The sequence below is a fragment of the Doryrhamphus excisus genome, linkage group LG20 (genome assembly GCF_037039965.1).
Source record: "Doryrhamphus excisus strain RoL-2023G ecotype Guam linkage group LG20, RoL_Dexc_Guam_v1.1, whole genome shotgun sequence".
Lineage (NCBI taxonomy): Eukaryota > Metazoa > Chordata > Actinopteri > Syngnathiformes > Syngnathidae > Doryrhamphus > Doryrhamphus excisus.
In genome coordinates, this window is record NC_136376.1 from 2279887 (window position 1) to 2297388 (window position 17502).

Below are 17502 nucleotides of genomic sequence, written 5' to 3' on the forward strand. Positions count from 1 at the left end.
TGAGTAATATTTCAGTTAATGACATATGTGAATTATGATGAATAGCTTAATAACATTAACCATAATGCATTCACTGGAACTTATTACAGTGGGAAATTGTGGTTGGTGCACCGAGGTGATTTATATTCAAACAAAACATTAAAAAAATAATAATATAATGAGTAATTGCTTGTAATAATTATTAATTCTACTGGATGGCCTAATTCTGACTGATTCGCTTTCAAAAGGCCAAGATTTGGCGCCCCCTGGTGGCGGAACACCTCAATTGTAGTCATTTGTTTTTATTACGGCTGATGCGTTCAATGCAGCTTGGTTTTGGCAGCTTACAGTACGTCACTTAATAATGTCACTTTAATTGAACAATGAAATTTTATTAATAATAATAGAAATAATTATTATTATTATATTATAATAAATCTAATAATTATTATTGTTATTGTTATTATATTATAATAAATCTAATACTAATTTCTTATTATTATATTGTAATAAATGTTATTGTAATATTAATAATAATAATAATGATTATTTTTTATCTATAATGAACTTTATTGCAATGACCAGACATTGTTCCTTTTAAGACTATTATTATTATTATAATATAATAATAATGTATTATTTTATTATTATTATATTGTAATAAATATAATAATAATAATAATAATAATAATAATGTTGATTTTTTTTATCTATAATGAACTTTAATGCAATGAACAGATATTGTTCCTTTTAAGACTAATTAAATTCCATTGTAGAACAGTAGGGGGCGCCCTAAATTATCCCCAACTGTTGCTTTAAACATACAATCGCCCAAATAAAAGATGGCGGTTTCATAAAGAGCCAGTCAAGCGTGTTCATGGCCTTTTAAGACTTGCCTTTGAATGCAGATCCATCGAGGCAAAGAGGCCCACCAGCCCAACCAGGACCCAGTCCACGTGTAGACCACTGCCACAGCGGAAGCCCCCCCCTAAACCGTGCGGAACCAGCATTTACAAGGTGAGCCCTCTACTTTTCTTTCTACTTATCTCCAACCTCCTTCATGTTTTTTTTTTCCCGGCAGCCTTCTTCCCTCCTGAGCGCCGAGCCTCTCCTCCCCCAGCACAAGTTCCACTCCCACAGCCTGCGCCGCCTGCCGCTCTACCAGCCTCTGCACATCAGCCAGCCCATGCCCGTGTCCCTCGCCGTGGGACAGTCCACCCTGCCTCCCCTCCCGGCCCGACAGAGACTGGCACCGGCCCACCAAGCTTTCTCATCGCCTGTGGGCGTGCCGCCTTTTCTGAGTCTGCCTCGCCAGCCGGCTTCTTACCGACCGGACCAGGTCTGTCGGATTAGGACACCCGTTTTATGGAGCAGAAAATCCCGACTGTTATTTATCATTTCCTTGTTCAAGCGTGCGGGATCGCACGCAGGTCCGTACCGGTGTACCTAATGAAGTGTCCTTTACGCAAGTTGTCTTTTTGTCATCTTCAGGAATTGGACAAGCCCAGTCCTCCCCGGAAGCCGCTTCCTGCCGACCCGCTTGGAAGAAGCTCTCGCGTGGGTCGGGGCTCCCCGATGGCAGGCGTGCACACGGCGGGAAAAGGACTGTTGCCCGTCCCCATCCCTGTCCCCGTCCCCACTGTGCCCAGGCCTCCACCCAGCATCCCTTTACCCAGCAGGTTGCTTCATGTACTACATCTCTTTCTTTTTCACTTGTTTTCTCATCAAACATTTCCTTGTTTGCAGACCTGCACCGGTGTTGCCGTACAGACCGCCAAAGACCCCCAAAGACGGCTGTTGAGCCTTGCTTTTTTTTTTTAAAAAAGCACCAGGAAGCTTTCCTGGTTTTTGCACTAATCACTAAAAGGGAGGCTCGGCGGCCATTGTTTTTTTTTTCCAGACAGCTGGACTGTTGTTACGCCTCGGTGCTCCACCAGAGGGCGGTGTTCACACCACCGAATGGACTTACGTGGTGCGACGTTTCAAGTCACGTGACAAAAAATGTCGGCTATTGAACGCTTTGGAAGCTAACAGAGGCTAAGCGTAATGGACCAGTGAATAAAAGGTGCTCTTTTGTCCTCGCTCAGGTACCAATGGACTTACGGTGGACTTATTTCACTCGTTTCACTAAAGTATACGTTTTATAACTTGTCAAGTACCTTATCAGGACTCTGTGAACGTCCATGTTGTCACTAAGTGATCCATAATTCGGTAAATAAGTCAACATCCATTGTCACGTTCCTAGCGTATATTTTTCCTTTTAAATGAGGAGAAAAAAGCTAAGTTTGTATATTTTATTTATGAAGGCTATTGAAGCTTATGTAAGTATGGTGTCACCCAATTTCCTGAAATGTGTTGTCTCGTTTACCTCCATTTTGTACCATCAGTATGTCCGGTGTTTTGATGCTTTTTGTCTTTTATGTATGCCAATTTGTACATCGTAAAATGTGGTTTATTTACATAAAAGATCAAATTAGCGTCTCTTGTTGTGTTCCATGCTGCCAACTTTTGAAATGAATAGCGATACAAGCCAAGCCTGTTGCAATAGGATTGTAATGATGTTCCACGTTAACACATGTTGCATGGGGGAGCCATTCAAGTGAGACACAGTGTAGCCAAATGATTGTACTTTGATGTTTTCAATAAAAGGTAAAGTGAGGAAGTATACAGCGTTAATCGCCTAAAGAACGAACCACAGGTCCTCCGGTATTGTCTCAATTCTGCCCTCTACCGGACAAAATAGTCACTGCACGAAATGTATTTTACTACAATATAAATATAAAATACCATAATTAGGTTGGACAAATGTTGAAAAGGTGCATGTTTTTTAATTTCAATGTCACAGCAAACACGGCCATACTATATAACACAATTTACACAATTGCACTGTTGAAATGTCAAAAAAAGACACTTTTAATTGTTTCCAGCATCAATGGAAGCTCTGCATATCAAAAATATAAAAAGCTTTTCCTGGCATCAAAGCGACCAGTTCATTTAGAAATCGTCGTGATGCGTTTACTGATGTCACGCCATATCGGTGTTGTCGTCTCTTCCAGTTTGCGGCGCCAGCAGCTGCAGGAGCTCAGCGTACAGCTGGACTCTGGCGAGCAGCGGCGTGTTTTTGTCGCAGCGTAGCAGCTTGGAGTAAATGTTCTTGTAGGTTCTCAGCAGCTCCTCGTCGCTTTTGCTGTCAACACACACAAATTCGTGTGAGGTTCTGTGCCAGAAAAAGAAGGTGCGGACCATCTCACCTGGGTTTCCGTTTGGTTTTAGCCATGAGTTTTATTAGCTGCAGGAGCAGGTCGGAGAAGCGTGACTCGAACAGAACAATCAGCTTCGTCACTTCCTGGAGGTTCAGGCCTGATGTCGATGAGTCGGATGCAGGAGACGGTAAAATATCTGCCTGGCTTCCCTGCGGAGGGACACAAAAGATGGATGACAGGTTAGTGCGTGAAGACTGCTTGCCGACCTCGAGTGCATACCTCTCTCTGCTCCTCCAGGATTTCCGCGTGAATCATCTGGAAAGCAAACCGGGTCTCCGCCATGATGTCCAGAGCCGCAGTCAGGCTCTTCTGCTTCGCGGCGCTGCTGTTCTGAGCTGCGGAGACACAAAAGGTGAGTTGTGTATGAAACCAAATGAGGTTTCCGGTCGTAATCCACGTACCCGCCATGGTGAACTCGGCGAAGGCCACCCGCTCCAGGAGTGCGCGGAGCAGCTCGCAGGGCGCGTCTTTGAGGCTGAGGAACAAATAGACGGCCTTGCTGTAGTGCAGCTCGGCCAGGCTGCGATGGTGCTTCCTTAGGCGTTCATCTCCGACCTGCCCCGCACGAACGTTCGTTTAAGCGTTTGCACGTAAAACTTACTTTGTCCACAATATGAGAAAAATATATCATAAGTAGCAATTCTAGTACAACATTTACATTTTTGGGATCATAAAGGGTAGCAGTAACAGCAAAGAAGAAAAGTATGATTATAACCATAGAGAAAGAAATGGAATATAGACCAGCCTCCCAGGCTCTTCAGGCCGTGTGTGTTTTTTTGTTCGAAGTCAGAAAAAAAAAAGACGTTGCGGCTTAGTACAAAACTTGTCATGCACAAGGTTCCGGTGATGGCGCAGAACCGAGGAAGGTTAATATCATCACGCATTTGATGCATATTTGTTTAGCGTGTTCAGTAAACAGTTGGGAATGCTGTTCCCACCTGGTTGCGGAAACAGCTGTGGTACATGGAGGCCAGGCGGTGGTGGATGGTGGCCGCCCTGTACTGGTACAGCGGCTGGCGTGCCGACTCGGTCTGCAGGTCGCAGTACTTCAACGACTTCATCATGGACTCCGTCACCTCCCGCTCGATCTGGGAAGGGGGAGGGGGGGAATGCTGACGGGGAGATGAAGCGGATAAGATGGCGGGCGTGGTGAAAACTGACCTGCTCCGGAGCCTTCCTGGAGAGCGGGGCGTAGTCTTGCAGGAGGGTAGCCAGAGTGAAATAAGTAGTGGACAGTTCCCAGTTGACGCTGTCCCACACGGCCTGGTGGTTCTCCCGGCATGACAGCGACCTCATGGCCCGCAGATAGTAGTCTATAGCCTGGTGTCATAGGAAGACAAATGTACCGGATTTTACAGAATATAAGTCGCACTTTTTTTCATAGGTTGGCTGTTCCTGCGACTTATACTCCAGTGCGACTTATGTATGTTTTTTTCAACCTAATTAGCGACTTATGTTTGTTTTTTTCTACCTAATTATGCATTTTTGGCCTTGTGCCACTTATACTCCAGTGCGACTTATGTTTTTTTTCTACCTAATTAGCGACTTATGCTTGTTTTTTTTCTACTTAATTATGCATTTTTGGCCTTGTGCGACTTATACTCCAGTGCGACTTATGTATGTTTTTTTCAACCTAATTAGTGACTTATGTTTGGTTTTTTTTTACCTAATTATGCATTTTTGGCCTTGTGCGACTTATACTCCAGTGCGACTTATGTATGTTTTTTTCAACCTAATTATGCATTTTTGGCCTTGTGCGACTTATGTATGTTTTTTTCAACCTGATTATGCATTTTTGGCCTTGTGCGACTTATATTCCAGTGCGACTTGTTTGTTTTTTTCTACTTAATTATGCATTTTTGGCCTTGTGCGACTTATGTTTTTTTCTACCTAATTATGCATTTTTGGCCTTGTGCGACTTATACGCCAGTGCGACTTATGTATGTTTTTTTCTACCTAATTATGCATTTTTGGCCTTGTGCGACTTATGTTTTTTTCTACCTAATTATGCATTTTTGGCCTTGTGCGACTTATACTCCAGTGCGACTTATGTATGTTTTTTCTACCTAATTATGCATTTTTGGCCTTGTGCGACTTATACTCCAGTGCGACTTATGTATGTTTTTTTCAACCTAATTAGTGACTTATGTTTGTTTTTTTTCTACCTAATTATGCATTTTTGGCCTTGTGCGACTTATACTCCAGTGCGACTTATGTATGTTTTTTTCAACCTAATTATGCATTTTTGGCCTTGTGCGACTTATGTATGTTTTTTTCAACCTGATTATGCATTTTTGGCCTTGTGCGACTTATGTATGTTTTTTTCTACTTAATTATGCATTTTTGGCCTTGTGCGGCTTATGTTTTTTTCTACCTAATTATGCATTTTTGGCCTTGTGCGACTTATACTCCAGTGCGACTTATGTATGTTTTTTTCTACCTAATTATGCATTTTTGGCCTTGTGCGACTTTTGCTCCAGTGCGACTTATGTTTGTTTTTTTTCTACCTAATTATGCATTTTTGGCCTTGTGCGACTTATATTCCAGTGCGACTTATGTTTTTTTTCTACCTAATTAGCGACTTATGCTTGTTTTTTTTCTACTTAATTATGCATTTTTGGCCTTGTGCGACTTATGTTTTTTTCTACCTAATTATGCATTTTTGGCCTTGTGCGACGTATGTTTTTTTCTACCTAATTATGCATTTTTGGCCTTGTGCGACTTATACTCCAGTGCGACTTATGTATGTTTTTTCTACCTAATTATGCATTTTTGGCCTTGTGCGACTTATATTCCAGTGCGACTTATGTTTTTTTTCTACCTAATTAGCGACTTATGCTTGTTTTTTTTCTACTTAATTATGCATTTTTGGCCTTGTGCGACTTATGTTTTTTTCTACCTAATTATGCATTTTTGGCCTTGTGCGACTTATGTTTTTTTCTACCTAATTATGCATTTTTGGCCTTGTGCGACTTATACTCCAGTGCGACTTATGTATGTTTTTTCTACCTAATTATGCATTTTTGGCCTTGTGCGACTTATACTCCAGTGCGACTTATGTATGTTTTTTTCAACCTAATTAGTGACTTATGTTTGTTTTTTTTCTACCTAATTATGCATTTTTGGCCTTGTACGACTTATACTCCAGTGCGACTTATGTATGTTTTTTTCAACCTAATTAGTGACTTATGTTTGTTTTTTTTCTACCTAATTATGCATTTTTGGCCTTGTGCGACTTATACTCCAGTGCGACTTATGTATGTTTTTTTCAACCTAATTAGTGACTTATGTTTGTTTTTTTTCTACCTAATTATGCATTTTTGGCCTTGTGCGACTTATACTCCAGTGCGACTTATGTATGTTTTTTTTCAACCTAATTATGCATTTTTGGCCTTGTGCGACTTATGTATGTTTTTTTCAACCTGATTATGCATTTTTGGCCTTGTGCGACTTATATTCCAGTGCGACTTATGTTTGTTTTTTTCTACTTAATTATGCATTTTTGGCCTTGTGCGGCTTATGTTTTTTTCTACCTAATTATGCATTTTTGGCCTTGTGCGACTTATACTCCAGTGCGACTTATGTATGTTTTTTTCTACCTAATTATGCATTTTTGGCCTTGCGCGACTTATACTCCGGAGCGACTTATAGTCCAGAAAATACGGTTTATGGTGGCATTGCGATGGCGGGAGAGAATGACACCTTGTGGTAGTAGAGAGCCTCTTCGGGGGAGAACTCCCCCCTGCTGTCATCGGCAGGGACACCAGAGTGAGCCTGAGCGCAGATTCTCATCAGCTTGCCCGTGTTGCACAGCAGCAAAGCCTTGTTGGTGCTGTCCCCGATGGCCTCGAAGTCCTTCATGCCTTTCTCGAAAAAGGCAAAACTCTTTTTCCACATCTCCTGCTCGGCGACCGACACCAAGGTCTTCGCTGCCAAGGGAAAGCCCCGTGTTTAGCCTCGGCAATGTGTCCGGACACCCCTCCCGCCCCACGGCGGTCTCACCTTTCTCAGTCTGCAATGCGGCCGACTGGTTCATGTAGTAGACTCCCATCTCGTTGCGGATGTTTCCCAGACGTTTGAGCACCTGAGCCAGCTGATCGGAGGCGTCGTCTTTCAAAGTGTGCGAGACGAGCAGCTCGTAGGCGGCCTCGTAGCACTTGCCGCTGACAAACAGCTGATACTCGGGGTCCATGGCCAGGTCTGTCGCCATGTTGAAGGCTGAGGGATGGCAAACGTGAGTAACGGTCGGGAAGCTACGAGCATCCAACGGCTGACCTTGGCAGCTGCTCTCCCGGTGCAGGCTGTGCAGGATCTCCTGGTCCTCTTTGGTTTGGTAGCTGTACTCCTCTTGGTAAGCCGCCCTGATGTTGGCGTTCTGGGCCAACATCAGCTGGATGTCCCCGCACAGAGAGAGGCACTGGCTGTGGAACATGAGCACGTGCGGGTGGAGAGCGCCGCCGATGCAACAGTAAGCATCTGGAGAGAAGATAAAAGAAGAGCGAAATGACCACAAAATGACATGGAGGCATCGATCGGATCAGGGTTCAATACCGTAACACTGCAGAGACAGCTTGATGTAGCGCAAGGCTCGGCCGTATTTCAGCAGGTTGGTGGCCGCGTCAGACAAGACGTAGTACGCCTTGGAGGCCTTGAGGAAGAGCTGCAGCTTCATTTGGTGCTGCCAGGTGCCGGGAATCATCCCCGAGCGTGTTGGGTGCTTCTGGTCGGCCTGATAGGGTCCTACTGAGAATGAGAAAGAGAGTTGGGTGCTGCTTTACCTTGCTGGCGTTATTCCGGTACGTCAGGAAACAGACTGACCTCTTTCGAGAAGAGGAGAGACGCCTTTCTCTGCAGCGTTGCCTCTGCCGGCACTTCGGTCCTCATACTTCAGAGGAATGGGAATGTTGGGGTCCACCGCCGGGAGATCGCTCTCTTTTTTGATGCTCCCATCCACTGCCTTCAGTCCCTGTGCAGCCATTTAATAATATATCAAATATACCATAGTCATATTTATTATTTTGTTGTTTTTCCCACATAAAACAACATTTAATATAAAATATGCTTTGTAAATTTGTTTCAGGCTGCACGGCAGTCAAGTGGTTAGCGCGCAGACCTCACAGCTAGGAGACCAGGGTTCAATTCCACCCTCGGGCATCTCTGTGTGGAGTTTGCATGTTCTCCCCGTGCATGCGTGGGTTTTCTCCAGGTACTCCGGTTTCCTCCCACATTCCAAAAACATGCTAGGTTAATTGGCGACTCCAAATTGTCCATAGGTATGAATGTGAGTGTGAATGGTTGTTTGTCTATATGTGCCCTGTGATTGGCTGGCCACCAGTCCAGGGTGTACCCCGCCTCCCGCCTGAAGACAGCTGGGATAGGCTCCAGCACCCCCACGACCCTCGTGAGGATAAGTGGTAGAAAATGAATGAATATGCTAAAATGATATTTTATTGTATAAATTATAATATATGAATAAATAGTTTAAAATATATTTTCAAGTTCCATCCATCCATCTTTCTATTCCACTTATCCTCATTAGGGTTGCGGAGGTATGCTGGAGCCTATCCCAGCAGACTTTGGGCGAGAGGCGGGGTACACCCTGGACTGGTGGCCAGCCAATCACAGGGCACATATAGACAAACAACCATTCACACTCACATTCATACATATGGACAATTTGGAGTTGCCAATTAACCTAGCATGTTTTTGGAATGTGGAAGGAAACCGGAGTAAAACGAATTAAGTACGTTTTGAAAATTGCACAAAAATAGATCAGCATTATCGTGCATAATTGTAATACCTGTATAATGAGATTTGTACAATTGTAATTACGGCCACCACAAAGCTGTTTATATCTTTAAGTACGTGACGAACTCTGCACTTAATCGAGGCACTGTGGAGGCTACCATTTGAAGACATGTGGTATTCTCCTGAATCGAAATGCAATCCTGTAGACTTGCCTTTAATACGTAGTTTAGGACGTGTCTGCATCGCTCCTCTTTGTCTTGTGAAACCGGGAACGCACAACCAGGCTGCAAAGACAAAAACAAACTCGGTGTCCAATTTTTATGCTTGGAAAAAAAGATAACTCATAACAAATTAGGAGAAACTGCAAAACACTGACTCGGATCAGCTGAGTGGATTTGTATTTCTCCGGGACAGATAGCTCTCCGACAGAGCGGATGACAGCCACGGCTTTACTGTCGTTCTGAGGGCTGTTACTGCCTGAGCCGCTGTCATCGCTGTCCTCCTCCAGGTCCTCGTCTTCCTCGCGGCCGTCATTACTGTAGCTGTCCTCTGAGCCACAAGCCCGGAGCGACTCGCCTCCGTCGTCGTCTTCCTGAGGTTCATCCAGCTGGAAGAGCTCTGACAACATGTAGTGGGCCGAGGCGATGATCTGCACATTCGGAGAAGCGAGCCGGACCATTGCAGTAAACTTTGAACTCAACACGGAAATAGGATGCTGTCTCCGAAGCTTACCTGTGGATGCCTGTCCTGGTCCAGAAGCTTGACGCAGTTTAAAAGTAGAGTTCGTATTGTGCCGTAGTGCTTTCTGTTTTCACTGGCCTTGAGCATCAGGTTGCATGCCACTCTGGAGCGGAGACAGACACAAACTTAATTGCTAAAAAATAAATAAATACAATAATAACGGGTGGCAGCTAGTGCGGTTGTGTAGATGTACATTGGAGAAACTCCCTCACTACACCTTATGAGTTCCACTGGACGTCGAGTTTACAGTCCAGTTTGCGCTCTCGACTCGCATTCTGCTGACACTTGTTCGAGCCCAGGGTGGAACATAGAGCTGATTGAACAATTTGGAATCATGCGATATAATTTCTATATGACATCCGATGCTTCCTCCCCATCCCTTATCGCGTCTCACTGGCCAGGGCCAGTAAGACGGGCTTTGCTGTAATTAATCTGCTCTTGCATTAACTCAGCAAATTGCTGTGTTGTTGACTTCATGGATTATTTTCAGTCTTTCTATTTCTCTGTCAGCTGTTCTTCTGGAATGGAATGGCCTTTATTGTCATTGTACAAGATGTACAACGAGAATGGAGAGCTTCTTCTTCTTCAATAGTTACGTTAAAAAGGTATCCAAAAAGTAAAAAAAGAAGTCAGTTTAACAAGATATGTACAATATATACAAGATATACACATAATATTGCACAGACACCGGAATATATATTAATTTTAGTGCAAATGACGAATGGTGTATAGATGAGTGTATTGTATTCAGTGTACTGAGTTGTTGCCCTAGTAAACAACAAAGACGTTTTCCTACTTGTAAAGTAACACAGCCACAGGAAGCGTGAAGGGATTGTGGCTTTTCTCCTCCTCGGCCTCCTCGCACAGTGTCGTAAGATCATAAAGCTTGACAATGTCGCTGCCACTAGCTGAAAAAAAACAAGCGAAGGAGTGAGGAAACGATAACAAGCATTGAAAATGCGGATGTTTTCTCCCACCTTTAAAAAGCCAGTAGGTGTGACCCTCTTTGGTGCAGTTGGACTTGAGAAACGAGAGGATGTTCTGCGCGATGTCTTTCACCACCCTCGTGGAAAAAGTAGAGTTCTCCAGATGGGGGATGTCCTCCGTTTTTATCATCTCGTATTTCTGCAAGGAAGACGATTTAAATTTTGCAAAAAATTACAGACACAGATTAGGGCAAAATTTGTTGTTCACCTGAACAATGCCGTTGACGTGAAAACACATGACGAGTTCTGGAACGTTACACATCAGATTGTCCAGCCAATAGTCAATACCTGTTAGGATATTGATCGGTTTATTGTTGTCCCTAAAAAAAAAAAACACACAGAACACAGAAATATCAAATTGAGCTATGGCACTTTTTTTTTGGCACACATTTTTATTAAATCAATAACAACATGCAGTCATTCAGCTTTAAATATTAATAACTGGACACTCTACACAATATTTTGTGTCATTACTGCTGCCTGGTGACCAGAATAATACTACATATCGCTTGTATTTCAATATAATTGACTAATAATAGATCATAATCTACCACAAAACAGCAATCATTTATTTATGTATTTATTTTCAATGCAATCTTGGAGGGGAAGGAATGAGGCATAGCATAATGAAACCTTTAAGCGGGTTCCACTGTATTCACTGTAATTCCCACCTGAGTTTAAGGCTGACTGCTGGATAGCGCCCCCCTCCGAATATCGGCATGTTGGAGCCAACCAACATGTGGATGTCCTCAAAGGTCCACATGATGTTTCGCACAAAGTCGTTCCTTAAACCCTGCAAATTAAAACCGATATCATTTATTAATTGCTTGAAAAAAAGTCAAATCATGACTGTGTGGACTTACTTGGCTGTTCTCGCCTTCGTTAAAAAGCGCTGGCAGGTTTTGCTCTTGTGGTACCGCAGTCACCTGGCCTAGAGCATACTTGCTGTCCATGGGGACACTTTCCTAGAACGTTTGGAATGAAATGTCATTCAAAAGTCATCACCTTCTTGTGATAATGCTAAATAAGCGCTACGCTACCTGTTTACAAGCAGCAGACTCTTCCTCTGTGTCCGAGCTGGTGAAGGTGGTGGGCCACGAAGAGCTGAACTCCTGTGCGCCGCAGTCCTCGTCACCATCGTTCAAGTTGTCCTCCACAGGCTCGGCGGCACAGTCGCCATTAATACTGTAGTAGAGGAACTTGGACAGGATTGCTTTCTGATACCAATGCTCTTTGCTCTTCTTTTTCCTCTGCCACTTCTGATCCATCAGTCGCTGATAAAAGTCTTTCAACCACGTCCAGTCTCCTGTCTGCAACACACAAACTGCACTTATTATAATTCCTAAAAAAGCGAGGCCAGAAAAACGTACCTGAGAGGATCTCATGAAGAGCTCTTGAATGTCCAGCTCATCCAGAAGAAGGGTGCGACCCACGCGGTGGACGGCCATGCTGACATGGGACTTGCTGTAGGGGATTTTCAAGAGCTTCTTGATGTTCTGAGTGAGTAAGGGGTTCAGGTCAGTATTACTACAACACATACAAACATATCCGGTCTGTCTGTGACTGTTCCACGCACCTCTGAGTCTGATACAACATCGACGTCATCCCCGATGCAGTCAATAAAATCATACGCCATACCGAAACTGCCACAAAAAAGGGGATACGATTGCAAAGTGACTAACTGTGTTTTAGTGTGTATTACATGTGTGATGTAGTACCTTGAAAATGGCTTGCTTTTGCTGCTGGAGCCCAACACGGTAGTGCCTGCACTGCCCAGCTGGGAGTTCTCTCTCAGCCAATTGGCAGGTGGCAGCTTCAGGTCAGTCTTCTCCTGCAGCAGGGCATATGTGCTTGGAGGTGGGGCTGCACAGTACTTGACAACAGCCCGGCTCTTGATTTCACTGCTGCTTGAACATATAGCTGAGTCCTTTACAACAACAATCACAATCACAAAGAATTGTTTAGTTCCGAATGAATACACTCGCACGGATCCATAACGGTATACCCACTTGCTTGCTGTCGTCGGCTGGAGAGATGGTGTTTCTTTCTTGGGTATCATCCTTCGGGATTCCAGGCTCCGTGTCCCCAGCTGAAGCACTCATAGCGCACACACGAAACAAACATAAAGAGAACTAGGCAAGCTTTACCTGGCGTGGTTAGTCCGTGGACAACATCTTAAGCGACACTTTAGTTGTGTGTAGCTAAAGTTGGTGACTTCTATTAGCTTAGTTTAGCTAGCTAGCGCCTCGACAGCACCGCTACTTTAGACAGGAAACGTATGGTAAAATTCCGCATGAATAAATTAAAACGTAACGTGAGTCGTGCTTTTTTTTAATGCTAGCCCTTAGTGAAACGGTGTCCCAAAATAATTTCTTCAACTTCTCCTCCCCCTTAACAGCAGCCAGCCACTAACGTGTCTTATGACAACAACACATAACAACTTCCGGTTTGGACAACATAAAAAATATTTTATATTTGTATTTATTTTATATTTGCGGTGAATAAAGAACATGAGAAAAATGTTAAAATGAAAATTACACGACCTAAGTAAATTTTACATAGGGCTTAATATTAATAACCGCGTGCAACTGAAGAACTAACCCGGAAGTACTTGACAGTCGGCGATTCTTGTGGAAAAGTTGAGAATATTTTTTCTACGTGCTTCTAGAAAGTACTAGATGCAATCATCTTGTGTAAAATATTTCAACTAAATCTATGATTAAAGAACACAGGAAAAAGGGTGTACCGATTTCCTGTGAGAACTCAATCATTATAGAGTGTTGTGTTGAAAATGAAGCTTAACGGGACTGGAGATGTCATAATGTGACGTGATACAAAAACATGCTTTAAATGGAACAAAATACAATTTAATAAAGGGTGTCAACGTGATTGAGGTGCCGTTTGTACATTAACTTTTCTGCTTTTACTTGTGGAATCTAAGTAAAGGCGGAAGTAGAAAACAACATCCGGTTTCTCTCGTCACATAAATCGTGTTTTTGAGAACAAAATAAAAAAGACAAAAAGTGAACAGTGGTATTTTATTTTCTGTAGCTTAAATTTTATGTCATATTATATTATTAAAATAATGAATAATAAATATTTTAGGAAGCTGTTTGGGGGAGGAGCCATGGCGCCAACGTGCCTGCTCTGTGGGCAGGGCAGGCGGTCATCAGCTGATGCCAGCATTTTAACAATCAACCGTTGTATTTGACCAGTGCACGAACAAACTCCAGTTTGTGACCTTGAAAGGGATTTTTTTTTTTATTTTTTCGTGAACTAGTGAACTAAAATGGGGAGCTGGAAGAATCAAGTGCGTGCTCGATTGCTACTCAGAGACCAACGAGAGAAACATCCATACGAAGGAGTCTTTACCAGCTGTAAGACTCCTTATTATTTGTAGATACTATTTCAAATATTATCATTTCTTTTAAACATCTTGCAATGTTATAGTATCTGATTTGGAAGAAAGGTTTGAAATTCGTCAGCAATTTTTGGAAGATGACCATTCAAACAGGTTAGAAATGACTCCTTGGTAATAATAGTTTGTCCTATTTGTTTATAACTGACACATGCAATGTTTTCCATGTAGCTCAGAAGGTGGAGTCAATGTGAGATTACTTCAACTACAGCTCAGAGAGAGTGAACGTCTTGCAGAAAAGGTGAGTTGTTCCATTTTAATAAAGTAAAAACAAGATATAGATATAAATATTAGACGTTAAATGTCTTAGTGTGTTTCAGCAGTTGTTGCACCCCCTTAACCGTGTCTTCATGCATTGGTTTTTGTCTCCACAGTTGTCTCAGACCGTCTCCGATTTGACCACAGTCCTGTATTTGAAAGACGCCGATCTCCAGCACTGGCAGTCACGGTAATTCTCGTTTGTATTCTCTCGTTACATCAATATACCTGATGTGGGCGATACTACAGCAGCAAAACTACCGTTTCAGTGTCTCCCGCCACCGCCAAGAGGCCCTAACTCTGGCCAAAGGGGGTAACGCCATGAAGGCGACCCTTTCGAAACAAGAGTTCACCATTGAGTGTCAGGCCAAAGAGCTGGAAGCCCTGCAAGCGGAGAAGAAGCGACTAAAAGAAGCGTTATCACAAGCTTGGCGTGATAAAGAGGAGCTGCTGCAGCGTTGGATGGAGGAGAAGAAGGAAGAAGCGGCCAGGTTGAATAAATACAACGATGCGCAGGAGAGGTACACAGAGAGTCGACGCTTGAATGCGGCATTTGCTTTTTTTTTTTTTACTCATTATTACTTCCTGTTGTGTGGCTTTCTCCAGGTGGCATCGTTTGGCCAGACACTTAAGGAAGCACCTTTGTAGCAGGGAAGGGAAAGAAGATGGTGAGCCCATCGCAAGCATCTCTTGAGCGCTCCTCATTTACCTCAGCGGGTTTATCAGCAAGACGGCATGTCGAGTAAATCCGCTAATATAATTCAGTTACATTCAGTTCAGTTCTACAGTCTACGACTTTGAATGATGCGCTAAGACGAAAACCTACCTCATCAAAGTACCTTGTTTCACTTTAATACACACTTCATGATGTCACCGTTCATTTAAAGCGCCATCTTATTTTGTTTTTGTCCAATATGAGCTCATCTGTCAAATCTATCTGTTCTCCAGGTAAAGTGTAACGTCATTTGCTACATTATTGCCGACTTTTATCTAGATAATGTTTAACATTTTTAACCTCTTGACCTGAAAAAAAGCAACTTTTAACGTGTTTTAAGGCAAATTATATTTGCTATTAAACTGCTGTACGTTTTCTGTTGTACATCGCTACTGTATTGAGTATTGTGGAAATAAAGTCAGTTATTTGCTCATGTACTTTCTCTGTTTTGTGTTGTGTCTCGTTTGTCTGTGTTGAAAACAAATCTCAGCTAATTGTAACGATAATAATTCATGAAATCTTTAGAAAGTAGTGATAATTGGAGATAATTGTTTTGTTCCTTTTGCATTCCAGGTCACTATCTCAGTGGCAAAAGGAGATCACATATCACCGTCTGTTGGCAGCATGTTTCCATGGTCACCGGTGTTTTTCATGAGGTGTTAACTTGGGAGTGTGTGTGTGTGTTTGTGTTTTGAGTGAAACTCAACAAGCTTAAATGTGTGCTAAAATGGTAAAAAGTGGAAAGCGGTATTATTCGTCAAAGCCCATCGGTGGCAAATGGGTAAGACATCTCTCCACTCTTAAGATTTTTTGTTAAATAATAACTTGTTTGGACAGATTTTTTAAGTTCATATTATATGTCATTTGCTAAAACTCCACAATCCAACTGTATCCAGTAGCAAGTGATTGTACTGCTTTTTAATTTTTGTCTTCAGTTTCCTCATCCAGATGTGCCGCGGAATGAGGGCAGGAATCGCGAGCTGTCCACAAGCACGGGGATCATGCTGACTCAAGTCAACGCGTCTTTGCCACAGGCTTTGAGCTTTGAACGCTTCCCCAAATGGAGAATAGAGCAGGTAATAAAGAACAAAATACTTCATAATTCTATTAGCTTCTATTGGTGTGATGTCAGGATGGGCATTTCAATCACGATTTGATCCCACTGTAATGGAAATCAAGGATTTATTTCTGTTTTATGTAAATGTTCTGATGTCTTATTGTCGTTGTCGGTGTTCTATTGATAAAATGGATTCTTGTGGCTCCCTTTTACCTCTCGGTCCTAAAACGGTCCCTCTCATAAAAGTGAGATACCGCAATATTTCTTGTCTTTTTCACTGTATTGAATCTATTTAATAACTTAAAGTCTAATCATAGACATGCTATTTTTGTATTTTTAAATTTTTTGAAGATTGCCTGCATTTTTGGACATAAAAAAACACAAAAAATGTGCAATATTTTTCTTAAAAAAAGTGTTTTAGCCTATTGGATCAAATCTGGTGTAAATCTAACTACATTGTCAATACATTATGTATTCATTCATTCATCTTCTACCGCTTATTCTCACGAGGGTCGCGGGGGGCGCTTTAATAAAAAAATTATCATAATGACTTTGTTGCACGGCGGTCGAGTGGTTAGCGCGCAGATCTCACAGCTAGGAGACCGGTTTCAATTCCACCCTCGGCCATCTCTGTGTGGAGTTTGCATGTTGTCCCCATGTATGCGTGGGTTTTCTCCGGGTACTCCGGTTTCCTCCCACATTCCAAAAACATGCTAGTTGCTAATCGGTGACTCCAATTTGTCCATAGGTATTAATGTGAGTGTGAATGGTTCTTTGTCTATATGTGACCTGTGATTGGCTGGCCACCAGTCCACGGTGCACCCCGCCTCTTGCCCGAAGACAGCTGGGATAGACTCCAGCACCAAAATGAATGAATGAATGTCTTTGTTGCTTACAGAAAACCAGGACATATCCAGTCTCAAACATCGACAACAAGCTTTCCTTCAAAGACAATGTCATTGTTTTTGATGACGTAAGTAAGAAATCATGTCTCTTTTCCACGTTTCATCTTGAAAGCACACACTGTCGTTCTTGGCTATCAGGGCGCTGGACGCAGAAAATGCCCCGGTGACATCAGTCTGCACAGATCTAATTTCTGCCTTTGCCACGATGGCCGCAAAGGCACCGCCACCATCGGCAACACTGTCCACCGAGATGACTTTGTCCCAAAACCGACTGAGGACGTATCAACCGGTGCCAGGCGCTTTGCACGTGACCACAAGAAGAAGTGTGAGGAGTTGGCTCTGGCTCAGGGAGGGGGGGATTTCATGTGGTTCGGACAACACAACTGCGCTGAGCGCGTCAGCATGGAAGTGCTGGGCTTCGCCAACCTTAAA

The 17502-nt window shown here is 42.9% G+C and overlaps 3 protein-coding genes and 1 long non-coding RNA gene across 6 annotated transcripts in view; 2 read left to right on the top strand and 2 right to left on the bottom strand.

The window, feature by feature from the left end:
• The window catches only part of adam12b (ADAM metallopeptidase domain 12b), a 46125-nt gene extending 43487 nt beyond the window's left edge, over positions 1–2638 (top strand). The window contains exons 20-23 of the mRNA XM_078787184.1: positions 888–996; positions 1061–1318; positions 1471–1658; positions 1726–2638. Of these exons, the coding sequence (XP_078643310.1) occupies positions 888–996; positions 1061–1318; positions 1471–1658; positions 1726–1780 (610 nt within the window). The 3' untranslated portion in view covers positions 1781–2638. The remainder of the gene's footprint in view (positions 1–887; positions 997–1060; positions 1319–1470; positions 1659–1725) is intronic.
• Positions 2639–2785: 147 nt separating this feature from the next.
• On the bottom strand, positions 2786–13150 carry edrf1 (erythroid differentiation regulatory factor 1). 3 transcript variants are annotated; one of them, XM_058058215.2, is made up of 24 exons: positions 12727–13150; positions 12436–12644; positions 12294–12360; positions 12088–12213; positions 11758–12027; positions 11581–11682; positions 11389–11510; positions 10926–11037; positions 10709–10856; positions 10528–10639; positions 9723–9834; positions 9367–9639; positions 9203–9274; positions 8061–8208; positions 7794–7985; positions 7518–7718; positions 7245–7460; positions 6945–7171; positions 4404–4562; positions 4181–4330; positions 3644–3797; positions 3462–3577; positions 3231–3391; positions 2786–3166 (listed from the first exon to the last, which is right to left on the bottom strand). In XM_058058215.2, the coding sequence occupies exons 1-24, from the start codon at positions 12817–12819 to the stop codon at positions 3004–3006; spliced, it is 3705 nt and encodes a 1234-aa protein (XP_057914198.2). In that variant the 5' UTR covers positions 12820–13150; the 3' UTR covers positions 2786–3003. The 3 variants fall into 3 exon arrangements, with proteins under 3 accessions (XP_057914198.2, XP_078643308.1, XP_057914196.2); XM_078787182.1 differs by having other exon boundaries at positions 7794–7982; positions 12727–13149; XM_058058213.2 differs by having other exon boundaries at positions 7245–7718.
• LOC144894464 (uncharacterized) lies at positions 5385–6313 on the bottom strand. Its single transcript, XR_013625072.1, has 2 exons — positions 6252–6313; positions 5385–5749 (listed from the first exon to the last, which is right to left on the bottom strand). It is a non-coding gene; the product is annotated as an uncharacterized LOC144894464 (long non-coding RNA).
• Positions 13151–13857: 707 nt separating the features above from the next.
• On the top strand, positions 13858–17074 carry LOC131107836 (uncharacterized). Its single transcript, XM_078799415.1, has 8 exons — positions 13858–14094; positions 14168–14231; positions 14307–14376; positions 14510–14583; positions 14663–14914; positions 15000–15061; positions 15682–16184; positions 17064–17074. Exons 1-7 carry the CDS (start codon positions 14007–14009, stop codon positions 15801–15803), a joined length of 732 nt encoding a protein of 243 aa, XP_078655541.1. The 5' UTR covers positions 13858–14006; the 3' UTR covers positions 15804–16184; positions 17064–17074.
• The last annotated feature ends 428 nt before the right edge of the window (positions 17075–17502 follow it).

Coding starts and splice junctions, on each gene's coding strand:
- edrf1 (XM_058058213.2), bottom strand. CDS start 12,819: ATGAGTGCTTCAGCTGGGGACACGGAGCCTGGAATCCCGAAGGATGAT. Junction 12,214..12,293: donor ATGTTGTATCAGACTCAGAG/GTGCGTGGAACA, acceptor TTACTCACTCAG/AACATCAAGAAGCTCTTGAA. Junction 10,857..10,925: donor ACGTCAACGGCATTGTTCAG/GTGAACAACAAA, acceptor TCTTCCTTGCAG/AAATACGAGATGATAAAAAC.
- LOC131107836 (XM_078799415.1), top strand. CDS start 14,007: ATGGGGAGCTGGAAGAATCAAGTGCGTGCTCGATTGCTACTCAGAGAC. Junction 14,377..14,509: donor GTGAACGTCTTGCAGAAAAG/GTGAGTTGTTCC, acceptor TTGTCTCCACAG/TTGTCTCAGACCGTCTCCGA. Junction 14,915..14,999: donor TACAACGATGCGCAGGAGAG/GTACACAGAGAG, acceptor GGCTTTCTCCAG/GTGGCATCGTTTGGCCAGAC.